Source organism: Centruroides vittatus, unplaced genomic scaffold (genome assembly GCF_030686945.1).
Source record: "Centruroides vittatus isolate TY-2023 unplaced genomic scaffold, ASM3068694v2 contig_134, whole genome shotgun sequence".
NCBI lineage: Eukaryota > Metazoa > Arthropoda > Arachnida > Scorpiones > Buthidae > Centruroides > Centruroides vittatus.
In genome coordinates, this window is record NW_027120852.1 from 250,489 (window position 1) to 266,295 (window position 15,807).

Consider the following 15,807-nt stretch of genomic DNA (forward strand, 5'->3'; position numbering starts at 1 on the left):
TCGTTGCCGACTTTCGGGGAACTCGCAGCAACCTTACACTTTAATTTAATCGATATTAAATGTCCATCGGGAAACATCTCGAGAAATTTGGAGGATTTTCTTCGATTAAAATCAAAAAGTAATTTTCTTAAGAAGCCGTCTGCATCGGGACTCCTAACCATTTAGGTACAGGGGGCGTAGTTTACGCAGCCTGACTCGGAAAAATCGTTGCGGAACAACGCTCGCTCCGGAAGGTCAAAGTTCGCGTGGTTTAGAAGCGTGGCAAAGGGTGGTAGGGAATAAGTTCGTTCCATGACATCCACCGAGTGGAGGGAGGGAGTATTCGTCGGGTTTTACACTCGGAACCGGATGTAGAGACGGGAAATTCGAAATGGAATAGAAAAAGTGGGGACGGGCGGACTTTTCGGCGCTATTTTTGCCGACGTCGCGAACGATCGATAAGGGAAGATAAAGCGACGGCGGGAACGAGTGGAGCGACCGCGACTGGTCGTCGCTCCGTCGCGAAGTAGAACGAGAGACGATAAGAAAATGCACGCGTTCGGCGCTTCCGAGGGGGGAGGTCGAATGCCGCGCGATTCGGTCGGTGGCGTCGCTTCTATTTTAAAAACGTGGCCGGAAATTAGCGACGCGACTTCCGTCCGCCAAAGGAAAAGGACCGGACGAATCGCTTTCCGGTCATTATTAGACCGGACGCCGCCGCACGGTCGCGCGTCGCAAAGTTTTTTTTTTTATTTATTTTTGGTTTTGTTTGCGACGAGGGGGCGCCGTTGGGACTCAGGCGTCACGTGAGAGTAAATTCTGCACATTACATAAATTTCGACTTTGTTAATAAACACTTGAAAGGCGTCGCCGCTCATTACGCGGAATAAACGACGCGACTTATCCTAATTTCTAAACTAGTGTTTAATTTATCGCCGGTTTAACGGCATTGTTTGTTACAGAAATGCCAGGCGGGCGAAGGTCGTAGCGAGTTACTTTCTAAAAACTTTGCGTTACGCGAGTGACGATGGCGACCTTTGTTTAAATAGGTAAAAAGGAAGATTGGGAAAACAATCGAGATTTAACAATAGGGAAGCGCCTCTTCCTTACCCATCGATCGATTTCTTCCTTATTTTTCTCTTCGATGGGCCAGTTGTAGTCGATGTACATAAACACTGCACGTGACTGTCTTGGGAGGACCCCAAAATTTTTAAAGTGCTAAGCGTTTCGGATGGCGTATCGTCTAAAACAATGCGTTCTTCCGACGACGTGACGCGTGGCCATCGGTTACGCCACCTAAATGCGGAAGTCGTCTCGTTGGCGCTTCTTCTCCGACGTTACGTCTAAATGCGTCGCTTCGGGGGATCGAACCTATCGCAATCAATCGCGCGTAATGCACGAGATGCGACCTACAGTTTTCGAGCCGAACGCCAGAACGCAACACCCAAGCGCGTTATTTGTCGCGTAGACGCGAGCCGCGCGCGAAAATAGGAAGGCGACGTATTTCTATTTCCGGCGGTTTGGCCGTAACGGGAAGACCGGCGACGAGAGACCGGGTTTCACAGTTTTCCCCGACGGTAATTAGAACGGCACCGGCGGAATATTCGCGTCACGCGAGCGACGTTATTTATTTGTTTATTCACGCTCGAAGGGGAGACGAAAGCGACAGCAAAACGCTGCGAATAGCAAAAATAAAACTTTGCGTAACCGCGAACCAGACCGAGTTTGGATTTACAACACAATACGATAAAGTTTATTGTTTGGCTTATCAAACCGGTCGGCTCATTGTTACGGTTAATAGTAACGATACAGAGGAAAAAGCGCTTATGTATAGGTAACAATTCGAGAACCGATATCGATCGAGCGTAACACTCGGAGGGGGGACGTGCGCAATTTTGTAAAAATGGGACGGAAAGTAGAGAGAGAGTTAACAAAAGGAGCATTTTCCCGTGCAGATGGAAACAGATAAACAGCGTGACAGACGTCGTCGACGGTTGGCGTAACTTCGATACCTTTACTTATAAAGCGTAACCGAGTCGACGGACGAAACCAGGTTCTCGGCCATCGGCCGTCACTTTCCAATAACGGCCGGAGTGTTAGGAAAGCCAAGAAAGTCGGGGAAAAAATAAACTTTGGCCTTTTAATAAATATTCGCGGTTACGTTTTTCCCCGATTTCGGTAGAAATTCCCGCTCGGCCGGTCGCCGCCGTGGCGCGCGCGCTTTCCCACGTTTTTAAAGTTCCCTCGCCGCCCCGTCGCCATCTACCGAGGGAAGAGGCAACTAACCCGACTTCCGGTCGTCCCGTAGCCGGAAAAGGAGCGAGGACGAGAGTGGACGGTCCGGGCGCGAAAGCGGAGAAGGGAAGAAGGGAGCGCGCGGCCCGCGGGCCCCCTGGCCTCCTTCCTCCCCGGAGACGGCCCGGGCGGCAGCGGCAGCGGCGGCGGCGTCCGGGAAACTCGATCCGGCGTCGGGGCAACCTTCCGCGTCGAGTAGCGCCCGTCGGTCTAGACGGTCACGTGAGACGCGTCGGACCCGTTGCGCCGTTAATCCGCGCGGCGTCGGCGTCGGTGTCGGCGCGCGCCGGCGGGTGGCCGCGTCCGCCAGGTCGGCGCTGGAGTCCGGAGCGGTCCACCCGGCGCGGGGGTGGCCGGCGGCGGCGGGAGGAGGGAGCCAACGGGCGCCGTCGGAGACAAATCGCCATCGGACGCGGCCGCGCGGGTGGCTTCGTCCGCAGTCGGCCATCGTGGAAGCGTTATTAGCGCGTGCCCGGCAGTCGGGTGTCGACGGGAGCGAGAAGAGAGTCGGCCATTGGCAGAGACGGGCGCGTCGACAGTCGACGACATGTTCGCTTCCGTTCATGTTTCGCAGTAGACGCAGCTGCCTGATCCGCCGCTTATGGAAGAGACGCGGGACCGACGGACAGGCGGAACGCTGGCCCGAGGACCCCGAGGACAAGTCTGCGGCCTACGCCGTGCTCAAGAGGCTGAAGGAGGTGCACCTGGAGGCCCTGGTCCGAGCGGTCGAGTCTCGGGGCGCCGAACCCTCCGACTGCGTGCCCGTGCCGGCGGCCGAGGCCCGCCCGGGCCGAAGGACCTCTTCGCCCCACGTTCTGTGCTGTCGCCTGTGGAGGTGGCCCGAACTCGGACATTCGCAGCAGCTCAAGCGCCTGGCCTGCTGTCGCACGGGGCGCGACTCTACCTCCGTCTGCTGCAACCCCTACCACTGGAGCAGGATCTGTCAGCCCGGTGAGTCCCTTTTCTTCTTCTTCTGGCGGGCCCCGGGCCCTTCCGGTGGCGGCCCGAGCGGGGGACGCAGGCCGGCGCCGTCCGTTATCGGCCTCGGCAGACAATTAAGGTTGGCACGAGGCCCGTGCCGGAGACCGCGCGGCTGGCTCCTTTCCTCCTCCCCCTTTTGGTGCCGGCGCCGTCGGACCGGGCGCGCGCTGCGACCGCCTTTCCGGGACGGTCTGCCCGATTCTTTATAAATAGCCGGGAAATTTCCCTCTGATGTTTCTTGTTTTTTCTTTGTCAGAATCGCCGCCTCCGCCCTACGGCAGCTGCGTCCGGGACGGACAACGTCCTCCAGGTAATTTCCCTCTTTCTTTCGCCCGCCGGAAACTGGGTTACGGACGCGCGCGACTTTTACCCCGTCCGGGAGACGATTTCGGAGCGGGAAGGTCGTCTCCCGGCGGAAGACCTAACCGGAAGCGCGTGCCGTCCGTCGGTGGCCGCCGCCACGTCACGGGCGTACGTGCCCGGTCTCACGAAGGTCGTCGGACGCGGTAAAACCGCTAGGGGGCGCTCTTCCGGAGCGTCGGGTCGACCGGAAGCGCCGCCGGGACACCGGTCCCGGTAAATATTTACGCCTTCCGGAAGAGGTGGCCCGACGGCCCGTTTCTTTCCCCCCGACGGAGTTTAAAGGTCGGCGTCGTTCGCCGTTCCTTCGATTGGCGCCACCGTTCTAACTCGGCCGATCGTCTGCCCTACTTTCTCGACCGGTATTTTGGCCGCCGACTCGGCGCCATCTTGTTTTCCCGTTTGGGCCGGGTCCGGTCTTTCGCCTCCCTCGCTCATTGTTTTTTTCCTTTGTGTCTTTGCAGCTCGCGCAGACGAGTCGACGCCGTCCGACGGAGGAGGAGGAGGAGGAGGAGGGCGCGTGTGGTGTTACGTCGCCTATTGGGAACAATGCACCCGAGTGGGAAGACTGTATCACGTGTACAAATCGAGTCTGGACATTTTCTCTCAGGTGGCTCGAGGCGAGGGTCTGTGCCTTTCCACCCTGGCCCAGAACCACGCCACCTCCAACGACAGCGTTCTCAAGACCCGCGACAAGATCGGACTGGGACTGACGCTGACCCGGGAGGACGACGAGGTGTGGATCTACAATCGCTCCGAGCACTCGCTCTTCTTCAACTCCCCCGCCCTGGATCCTCCCTCCACCCGCAACCTCACCGTTCACAAATTGCCTCCGGGTCACTCCGTCAAGGTCTTCGATTACGGCCAGTGCGGCCGGGACGACGACGACGAAGGGTCTTCGGACGGACCGGTGGACCCCAACGCCGTCCGCGTCAGTTTCGCCAAGGGATGGGGTCCCAGGTACTCGCGCCGTTTCGTCACTTCCTGCCCGTGCTGGTTGGAGATTCTGCTGTCCGTCGACAGGTGACGCCCGACCAGTCTTCCCGGAAATGCCGTCGGGGAGACGACCACTCCTTCCGGTCTTTCCATTCGATAGTACAAACTGCGTGAACTCGCGGTCGGGAGTTCGCGTTGTCTTTTCTTACTCGCACCGCAACAAACCGTGCGTTCGTAAACGCATATACAGTATATAAATAAATATATATATTATATATATATAACATTATTTAAGAATTGTTATACGAGGATAAAGGAAGAAGTCCGGGTTTTATCGATTATTTAAAAAGAAAAAAGTGTAGGAGACCCGACGGCGCGCGGACGATCAAGCCAAGGAAGAGCTTCGTGTTCGCTAATCGCGCGGAGGAGACGGAGCACATATTCGAACGGGTTCTACCTCACGTTCCGCCGTCCGCCACGCCACGCAGCGGCGTTTTCGAACCGTTAGCGACTCCATCCATTTTTTGTTTTCCTTGTGTTTTTTCCCCTCTTCCAATCGAATGAAAGCGTTCGAAGAGCTGTAAATAATATAAACAAATGCGGCGTTTTGTATCGGAGAGAAGCCAAACCGTCTCTTGATTCCACCGGAACTTGTATAAAAACAAAACAAAACAAAAAAAAAAAGGTTGAATTGTTAATGTTTATAAAAGTAATAAATAGCGAAAAATCTCTCGTACTCTCATTTCCGTTCCTGTTCTTTCGTATTTCTCCCGCTGGCCGATACCGTCGACTCTCGATTAACCGGCACCAGCGGAGAGAAGCGGCGCGGGTACCGGTTAATCGAGAATAAGAAAATTCCCGTTTTCTCCGATCTACATACGAAATATTGCGCTAAGTAAGTCGGATTGGCGTAACTTTGTTACGGTGGAAAGCGCTAAACCGAGGGGCGCATTATCCGTTCTCGTCGCACGCGGGGAGGAAACAGACGCCGGATACGCGTCTACAATGCTAGGCCGTCAACGTTTTTCCAAGTAATTAATCTGCAGCTGTCGTCGCCGAAAAGAGCTTTTGTTCCGATCGAATTCTTTTTATTCCGTCAAACAATAAATAGCGAACAGAAGCGCCGTTGTTTAATTAATAATATACTTCGGTAATCCTCCCCCTTCCCGTTTACGTCGCGCAATTCGGACCGGTGGCGGAAGAAAGTGACGTAACACTCGGAGCGCGTAACCTCGTAACTCGCGCATTTAAACCAACGATAAAAGAGATTTGGCCACGAATTTGCGTCACAAATTCCCGCTTTAAGAGTAATGGGAACGAGGTTTGCCGGTTGCAAATCGACGACGTGAAAAAATTTACCGCCATTCGTTAATATTATTCGTCGCTTTTCCAGAAAATTCCTCCCCTCCTTTTCGAGTCGCGTCGAAAAGGAGGGGAGGAATTTTCCCCGCCTTAATGTCCGATACGCTCGTAAATCCTCGGACGCGGTTAACGTTCCCGCGTCGAAAATTTAAAAGTACATATTATATATTAAAATAAATTGTGACAAACGTTTCTTCGGTAGCGATTTTGCGACGTCGGCGATAAATATCGACTGGAGTTTTGTGAGTAACGACGCAAACGTGTGATACTAACTCGTTCATTGAGAGCATTCGCCCAACCAGTTGATGACACGTGACACTCCCAACACGTCGGTGTTGTTACGTAACACGAGACTATACTAAAGAAACGAAACTGGTCTGGCAAATATTAGCCATGGTTAAAAATACATTTTGTTTTGCTCTGATTACGGTCCGTTCGATTGTCGGTCCTCTTAAAGAGGTTCTACAAAATTACCTCCGAAGAGAATCGTTACAAACAAAATCTTCTATAATGGCCTTTGGGACTACAATGCTTAACGATACGTTTACTTCTATAGGCTACTTACGTCAATTACGAACGTCGCGGATGTTTCTAGTGGCGGCGCGGGGTAAAATGAGGATCTGAAATGAAAAAAAAAAAAAAAACAATAGTGCCGGGTACTTCGGATCGTTTAGGGCCTGGCTCCGTTCTTAAAAACTGTATACGTTTACCGTGTCTATTGTTATTTAACGAGGAGGAAGGGGCCCTTTACCAATAACATTTTAGGGCTTCGAATTTACCAGAAATATTACGTAATTAGCCAGTTACGACTTTGCGCTCGCTACCGTAACTTTAATTGTTTACGCGAATTAAAACAAACCGTTCGTCACGCGACAATTTCGAGTAAGGTGTCAGCCCGCTTTCCCGTACGACGAATAATTTTCTAGCGTACGTAAATAAGTTTTCTTTACAAAAAGACATTTGGGACAATTGTATTATTTAAAGGCATTGTTTAATGGCATTCCCACACGAATGTAGTGTTTTCATTGGGTATTTTTAAACGACGAAGTTCGTCGATAACCATAAATGATTCATTCTCTCACACTAATCCGAGTCCGTCGGCGTAACGTAACACTCGGTCGTCCTTAGTGTAACTTTTAATCGATAGAAAAGTAACGTAACGACGTCACGCGTGGCCGGCCTTTCTTAATAGGGGAAAGTTACGCCACGAAACTTTACAATTTCGGGGAAAATTGTCCCCCTCCCCGAAGGGACGTGCATTACTTAAGAACCCGCGGTATAATAGAACTCGAGCGATAAGATTCTCTAAAGATAAAACGACGTTTCGGTTAGCACAAAAATAGATTTTAGCTGCCAAATTTCTACGGGAAATCACCTCAAAACTGGTCATTTCATCCACGCATTCCAGTCTTAAAGCTTAAGAGGCCCTTCCGTTCTTAAAACGTAACGAATTTAAAAGCGCCAGGCCCTCGGCCTTTTAGTTCGGGCATAAATCCAGCCCGGGTTGGTGGATACAAAGTATAAAGTAGACTTTTTAAACTCGCGGTTAAGGGTGTTTTAACCGAGCGAATTAGTTAAAATGTAAAAGAGTATTGGGGATTTAAACTGTTCGGAATGTGTTTTAAAAGGTTTAGTTGTTATTTTGTTTTTTATCCTTTAATTTATGCCTCTGAAGAGGAGCCAACCAGACTCCAAAGCGCTTAAGCTTTCAATATTTTAAAGAATTTCTGGCGGATTTTCGAAGACGAAATTTATACGGATAAACGGGTTTAAATGAAGAATATTTGGCCGACGATAAAGGAAAAAGAGTTGCAGGAAGCTGGAAAATGCAAGTTTCTGGTTAATTGGTCGTTAAGAAATAATCAAAGCCCAGATCTATTTTTACTCGGAATTTCTTTGGAAAAGATGCGAGACTGAAAAATTGCGTAATTCAACAACCTTTATTTGGATTAGATAGACAATATAAAGAATATTGTCCCGTCTTTATACTTCGATAAAACAAGATAAAGAAAAAAAATCGGCGATAGTATTTTTAAAAACAATTTGAAAATATTTACCCATTCATTTATCAGTCGACAAACAATTTTTTTCTTTTCTTTCCATACTTTCCCTCTGTTACATACACGAACCGTGCGTAACACGGGGAAAGTATGACGATCGATCAAACTCTCCAAATTTTTACATTTTTGGATTCGGGGAACACCAAACGTCGAGAAACGCAAAAAATTTAGGGGTTTTCTCTGTATGTATGGATGTTAGTGTGGGCGGAGGGGAAGGCACGATCTTCTTTACCCCTCCGAAGCTTAATAACTTCCGTGCCTTTTGTCGAAAGTTTTTGAAATTTGGCGAGGAGATTCGTATATCGGGAAGATTAATACTGTTAAGTTTTGGTGGTTAAAAGTCGAGGGGGCTGAGGAGATACGGGGGGTGGCGTTACGCGTGTCTAGCGGAGTCGGACTTAACATTTACATTTGTTTTTAAAATTAAAATTTGTCTCTATCCTCAAATCGTGTCTTTTGTCGTTTTACAATAATTTAAAATATTAAATAAAGGCTTTATAAATAAAAAAATCTCGTAGCAGATGGCGCCACGCGCGATTTCAACTTCTTTGCTGGAAAAGTTACGCAACTCGTTGCCGGATTTTTTAAATATTTAATGATTTTTTTAGAATTTCAAAGTAAGGGCGATTCGTTATAATTTTCGATTATATTTAGAAACTTATCGGACTACGCCGTTCTTTTTCGTAGAAATTTAATAATAAAGCGGCGAAATTCCCCAGAAAATTTGCATCCGATACGAAATTTTCTATTGTAATTTATATCGGGTGTTAAATTCCTACTTTACTAAGGCCTGTACTGAAAGAGAGCCTACTAAAATTCGGATAAGTTTACATTTGTTTATAAACAATTATCAATGAATCCAAGTATCTCACGGTATTTATATTATCTAAAAATTTTTAAAAAATGTAAAATATTTAAACCGTATCGCATCGATAAAGCCTGCAATTCAGACTTTTTTCTTGTCGGTGGGATATTTTGCCAGTAAACAATTAAAAAATTGTGGGAACAATTTCGGTTTTGTATCGATCTTTCCACACTTATTATGCGGGACAACATAAAAAAAAAAGAAATTGTGCCAATAAAGAATGCGAAACAGTTCAAAAAAAACAAAATAATTACATTTTTTTGGGTAATTTCGCGTCATCCTCCGCGCCACAAAAAAATAATAAATGAATTTAAAAATCGTAACGCGCTCCACTTTCCATTTTAAATACCCGAAAAATAATATTAATTCTTTTTTATTTTTAAATTTAAAATATTTCCTATCGAAGTGTGCAGATTTTTTTAGTACGGAGAACTAAGACCTTACTGTACTCGGTGGCACGTTATTCTAGGGTAAAAAAAGGGCAATTTTCTGGGGCCCCAAACTAATCTGTTATAAGACGTATGAAGTCGACACCGTACGGGGGCCCCTAATTTAAATTTGTCCGGGCCCCATCGAGCCGTAACTGTACTTCGAATCTCAATATTATTGAAGTAGGTCGAGCCGTCTGCTATTAAACTTATTCCCAGAAAGAAAAACAAAGGGTCTACCCTTGGAAACGTAGCGTAACTCGGATCTATATTACGACTACGTCTCGAAGAATTTCGTGGGTTCCGCCATATTTATGGCGGAATATTAATTTTTGGTAGAATTACGTTAAATAAAATCTTTATTAATTATTGGACGGTGCGATAAAATAGCGATTTTATTTCTTTTTCAAACGGATAAAGTCGATTCGATCGACCGAAAGGCGACGTAAATCTAATCTGCTTATTTTCTGTCGATAAAGAAAAAGTTCTTGCAAAAGTCCAAACGATTAGTTAAGGAATTTACGTTACACGAACAGGAAAATTAATAGGAAAAATTAATTAATCTTCCTCCGTCTCGTCTTCCACCTCCGGGGTCGAAGGGTCGAATTAATCGAATATTTAAGCCCTTCTCTATACTCTCTCGCTATTAATAGACGAGAAAACGAACCCAAACACCAGAAATTCAAGAACGGTTTGAATAATTAAAGAAATTTAATTTTTCGGTGCCGTTAAAGCCAACAAAAGCGGTGGCAGCAAACGGGGTGAACGACGAAACGAAAAGAGTCCATTTATCTTTTTGTTTCCGACTCTACCCCGAGACACAGATACCGACTGACGAAACAAGGTTGACGAAACTATGACGTGTTAGCGCCATCTAGCGGAAACGATTGGAATCGTTTTTTTCCAATTAGGAATTAAGAAGAAACAAACAGAAATACGAAATACGAAACAATAAAATTAACAAATTAGCATTAGATTTGTTCAAATGTTTGGATATTAACTTCTAGTGCGAATCTCTCATGGAACGAATTTACAGTTCGGGTGGTGCGTGAGGGTATTATTTTCCCCGAATATTCGCGTACAAAACGGAGAAAAAGCGGGAAAGAGGAAAAAGTAAGTTTTCCCACGCTGGAAAGTCCAATTAATTAAAGAAAGATGAGAGTGACGCGTGGAGATATTCCCCCACACTTCATTGAATGCAAGTAAGAAATTCCCCACGAATTATGATTGCCTTGCACGTATTATAATTCTTTTCGATCCACTTTGAACGGGGTAGATGCGATTGACACCGACCGGGTCGCCGACACGACATAACGGTCACTCGGTTCGCTCCAGAGAACACGAGACAGGACCATCCTGTGTATTTAAGTGCCGACGGAGTGGACTTGGTCACATCCAGCTGCGAAACGACCGAGACGAGACTAAGGTTACCATCCACAGCGGCGGAAGTCCATCTTGCAAAATGGTCAAGCTGATATCCCTTTGGGTAAGTGCGAACTTTGCTCTTCTCTCTTTTGCGCAATTTCGCGTTTACGACAACAGATGGAGACTCGTTCCGCGTGTTTACCAACCTTCCAATCAATTCATTATAAAAGTATTATCATGTTTTTTAGGAATTTTCATTCAGAAATAAGATTTTCCCCGTTAAATTTTAATTTAACGCCCGAGTCTTATTTCTTTAACTTTACTATTAGATAATTACCTTTAGTGTGAATGGAAGCAGTGAATTTTCGGGAAGTATGACGTATTTTAAGTTACGTAGGTATAATTATTAGCATGTGCAATGACGAAGTTTCGTATCTCTAGGGAAAGTTAGGGATGTATTCGTTAGCCTTGGCGTGCTGTATGTATGTAGTTAGTGGCGAAGAATTAGCTTTAGAAAGGAAGTTGTCGGATTTGACTGCGCCCGAAGCTTTGGCGTTTGGAGATTTGGAAGGAGCGGAGAGTAAGCATCACAGTCATTCCGAGAAACATCATCATCACCACGGAGAACACAGTAAACATCACAAGGAACACGACGGTCACGACGAAGGCCACAAAGACGACAAACACCATCACCACGACTGGGAAGACCACGACGATCACCAGCACCACGAAGAAGGCGATCACCACCACCACAAAGAAGGGCACGAACACGAAGGACACCATCACCAGAATCATCACCACGAAGGCGATCACCACCACCACGAGGAGGACGGAGAAGGGCACCACCACCAAAAACACGGCGATCATCACCACAAGGACCACGGGCATAAAAAGCACGGCTTCAAAAATTACTACCATAAAGAAGAACACGGACATCACAAAACCTACCACGATCACCACCACGACGGCGACCACCACGATAAGGAACACGAAGACCACCACGAACACGAGCATCACGGGCACAAACATCATAAACACCACCACGAAAAAGACGATCACGACGACCACGAACACGGCCACGAGCATCACAAACACCACGAGGGTGGCCATCACAGTCAACACGGAGAACACCATAAACATCACGGCCATCACGATCACGACGAACACGATCATCATCACAAAGGTCATCATCATCATCACGAGCACGACGAACACGGAGGACACGGCCACAAACACCACGAGAAATACAGTGGCCATCACAAACATCACCGTCGTTAGTTTAATAAAACAAATGATATTTATAATTATTTATATTGTGACGCATAATTACCACTGTAATTATTTGCGCAAGTGGTTCTCTGTAATGGACCTATTTATGAAACGAAACCTCAATAAATTGGTTTACTGTTAGATCGCGTGGATCATTTATATAATCTAGTTTGTTCCCATTTGAATCTCCAGAAATCAAGTCATGATATATATATTTATATACTGTATATATATGCGTTATATGATGGAGTCGATGAACCTTCATCGTGTAATATTTAAGGACTTTTTACTTATTGAGTAAGTAAAGATTTTTCATTTAATTAAGAATATTTATTATTGTCACACCTATTTATTCCAATATTTAAAGAGCAAAACCTGTGTATGACTTAGAAAATTCGTTAGCATTTTATATTATTTATAAATAATAGCTTATATTATGAAGATGGGTTCTAGAGCAAAATAAAGTGTTGTTTTGATTGGTTTCATTTGTTTCTAATTTGAATAATTTGAATTCTTATTCAAATATTGCTGGTGTTTATTCATGCAATAAAAATGTTTTTGAAGTATTTTATGAAATTTTCTCTAAAATAATTTTCGTTATTTAGGAGCATTCGGCTTATTTTTTCTTCATTATCTACCTATTTTGGATGCCCGGTGTTAATACCGAAAATAGCGAGGAAGGTTCTATTGATTATCCTATTCGTTTGATCGATTTATTAAATTCTGGAAATCACGAGGTTGCGGATTTGGAAGTGAGCGAAACTAAACATCATCCTCACCACGAACATCACGGTTCGGAGCATCATCACCATCACGGTAAACACGAGCATCATCATCATAAGCACCATCACCACGACGATGGTCATAAGCACGACGAAGGCGAACACCACAAATGGAATAAGCATCGCCACCACCACCACCACGAAGACGGCGACCACCATCACAAAAAACACGGTCATCATCACGAGAAACACCATCACGACAAACACGACAAAGAAAGCGATCGTCATCATCGCGAACATCACGGCGACGGCCATCATCACGAAAAAAAGGGAGACCATCATCATAAGAGCCACGGCCACAAGAAGGACGGCTTTAAAAACTATTACCACAAAGAAGAACACGGCCACCACAAAACCTATCACGATCATCACCACGACGGCGATCATCACAGCAAACATCACGAAGACCACAACGAACACGAACACCACAAAAAGAAACATCACGGACACCATCACGATAAAGGCCATCACCACGACGACGAAGACAAACATCACCACCATAAACACCATAAAAGCGAGCATCACAACCACCACGGAGATCATCATAAAAAACACGGACATCACGAAAAGAAAGAACACGATCATCATCACAAAGGCCATCATCATCACCACGAACACGACGAACACGGAGGACACGGACACGAACACCACAAAGAATATCACAGCGGCCACCCCCACCACCATCACGATCATCACCATCACGACCACCACCATCATCATCACTAATTTACCCACGGCATGCGGATGGAATGCTTATAAATTGATTAATATGTGCTTTCAAAATTTGCTCAATTGAATTTTTTAGTTTTTTACTTTTGTATTACTTTTTATACCATTTTATAGAAATAAAGGCTTTTGTATACGAAAGAAAAATCATATTTCAATTTTTCGGCAGTTCGGAAGTCAACGAGAAATCTTCTGTTGGTTACAAGTATTTACGACGTATAATAACACGCAATTGTTTCGGAGATGCGCGTACGTTAATTTTTAAAGCAGTTAGGATACTGCAAAGTATAAGGAGGGTGAAGCACAATGGATGACGAAGGGTGCAGGAATAATGAGAATGAGAGGAGGAGTAGAAACAAATCACAAAGTCATTATGTTTACGCTTCTGGTTGTAAATGCAATTTTACATACCGTTGCTGTAAAAATGAGATGTAAAATTGCAATGGATGTATCGAAAGAAAGAGCAATTGTATTTACTGTTTGAGTCCTTCTGTTTGCATAAATTTAATTTTTGTGTAATCGAGACACCACTTTCGACTCTTCGTATGAAATCTCCCATGGATTTTATTGCTAATTTACTATGGCATCGCTATTTACACATTTAACGGGATTTATTTTAATAATTGTATGCTTATCTAATCGAATTCCTTCTGTATGTTGGATCATACAATTTTAAAAATATTCTTCTGTAAATTACATTAGTGGCATTCACATTGGCTTCTTGGAGTATTTCGTATCAAAAATATTTTCGAATGTATTTCTAAATCAAATTTCGTCTGCATTTCGTAGTATTTTGCACAATTAGTTGTGAAAAATTCGACTCTCACTTATCGGAAAATAATAATTTGGTAAACATTTTCTATGTATATATATATTTAATTATTAAAATGTTTAAATTGAATTATTATATTTATGCACGTCTGACTATTTAAATGTTTTCTTCCCTAGGGAATGTTAGCGTTATGCACTATATTTGCTTATTGGGTGTCAACGACTGATGCGGATAGAGTGGAAGAAATAGAATTTACGGATTTCCCTTCGTTCCTCTTGAAATTCTTGAGAGATTCGCGTGGAAGCGAAGAAGAACTGGACGTAGCCGAAGGTAAACAGCACAAAAAATCTCACCAGAAAAGTAAAGAAAGTGGCAGTAAGAAACTAGAAGTTGCAGAAGGAAAACATCCTCAAGACAAACATCACGGGAAAAAGTATCATTATCATCATAAAAGTCACGAGTCTCATCACAAAAAGCATCGAGATCACGAAGACGGACATAAGCATCACGATCATCATCACAGCAAATATAAGAAACACGGGAGCCGACATCATCACGAAGAAGGAAGCCATCATCGTAAAAAGCACGGACAACATAGCGGCAAGAGTCGTCATCATAAAAGCCACGAACACGGCGATCGTCATAAATCTAAATACCACAAAGACGGCCATCGTCATCGAATACACGGAGATCATCACAACAAAGATTTGGGCCATAAGAAACACGGCTTCAAGAATAAATACCATAAAGAAGAATACGGTTATCATAAAACTTATCACGATCATCTGCGTGACGGTAAATATAAATCCAAAGATCGCGAAGAACATGGCAAACACAAGAAAAAACCACCCCAGAAAGTTCAACACCATCATCATCCCCAAAAGGAACACAAAGAAGAGCATCACGAAGATCATCACCATCACGACGACGGACATCACGACGATCACCATCACCATCACGATCATCATCATCACGGCGAGCACGAGCACCATCACCATCACCACCACCACCACCACCACCATCACCATTATCATCATCGCTAGAAGACGATAATTATATCTCTATCGTATTCTATCGCGCTAACAATTAAATTTTGATGTGTTGCCAAAATAGCATAGAATTTTGTATATTTTTATACATTGTATACAAATTTTAATAATAAAAATTTATATTTTACGACGAATTTCGTTTTTTATCTTCAAAGATCGGATGTTACGCCAAAAATTTGGAAAAGTAACCTGGAATTTTTAGAATTTTACGAGAATTTGTATGCAGAAAAAACAATCAAACAATTGTTCTAAAAAGTAAAATGATTTTATTTTAATACAACAGGTGTTCGTGGGGATCGTTATCGTCGGCGAGGCTTTCGCAGACCAATCAAAAGAGTTAAAATCATCAGAGGCGAAGAACTACCCTCACAGCTATCATCACCATCACGTGACGAGCAAAGACGAACAAGGCAGACATAACAAAGAGGGTAAAGGAAAGAAGAGTGGAGGGAAAGTATACGAACAGCACGAGCAGTACGGTGACGGACACGAGCGCAACAGAGGTAGCAGCTACCTCAAAACCTTTAAGTACGATAGTAAATCTCCCAGCGACGAGAGCCACAACAAGAAAGACAAAG

General features: G+C 45.0%; 5 protein-coding genes across 5 annotated transcripts in view; 4 read left to right on the forward strand and 1 right to left on the reverse strand.

Annotated features, from left to right (window-relative positions):
* Positions 1–15,807, reverse strand: part of LOC136990754 (HIG1 domain family member 1A, mitochondrial-like) — a 330,009-nt gene that overhangs the window by 44,755 nt on the left and 269,447 nt on the right. The gene's annotated exons all lie outside the window — the stretch shown is intronic.
* Positions 2,299–5,287, forward strand: LOC136990734 (mothers against decapentaplegic homolog 6-like). Its single transcript, XM_067289162.1, has 3 exons — positions 2,299–3,225; positions 3,512–3,565; positions 4,080–5,287. Exons 1-3 carry the CDS (start codon positions 2,838–2,840, stop codon positions 4,640–4,642), a joined length of 1,005 nt encoding a protein of 334 aa, XP_067145263.1. The 5' UTR covers positions 2,299–2,837; the 3' UTR covers positions 4,643–5,287.
* LOC136990765 (sex-determining region Y protein-like) lies at positions 10,379–15,223 on the forward strand. Its single transcript, XM_067289201.1, has 2 exons — positions 10,379–10,752; positions 14,357–15,223. Exons 1-2 carry the CDS (start codon positions 10,543–10,545, stop codon positions 15,221–15,223), a joined length of 1,077 nt encoding a protein of 358 aa, XP_067145302.1. The 5' UTR covers positions 10,379–10,542.
* Positions 11,085–11,909, forward strand: LOC136990701 (putative eggshell protein). The gene has a single exon (XM_067289114.1). It carries the CDS (start codon positions 11,085–11,087, stop codon positions 11,907–11,909), a length of 825 nt encoding a protein of 274 aa, XP_067145215.1.
* LOC136990761 (cation channel sperm-associated protein 1-like) lies at positions 12,548–13,408 on the forward strand. Its single transcript, XM_067289196.1, has one exon. It carries the CDS (start codon positions 12,548–12,550, stop codon positions 13,406–13,408), a length of 861 nt encoding a protein of 286 aa, XP_067145297.1.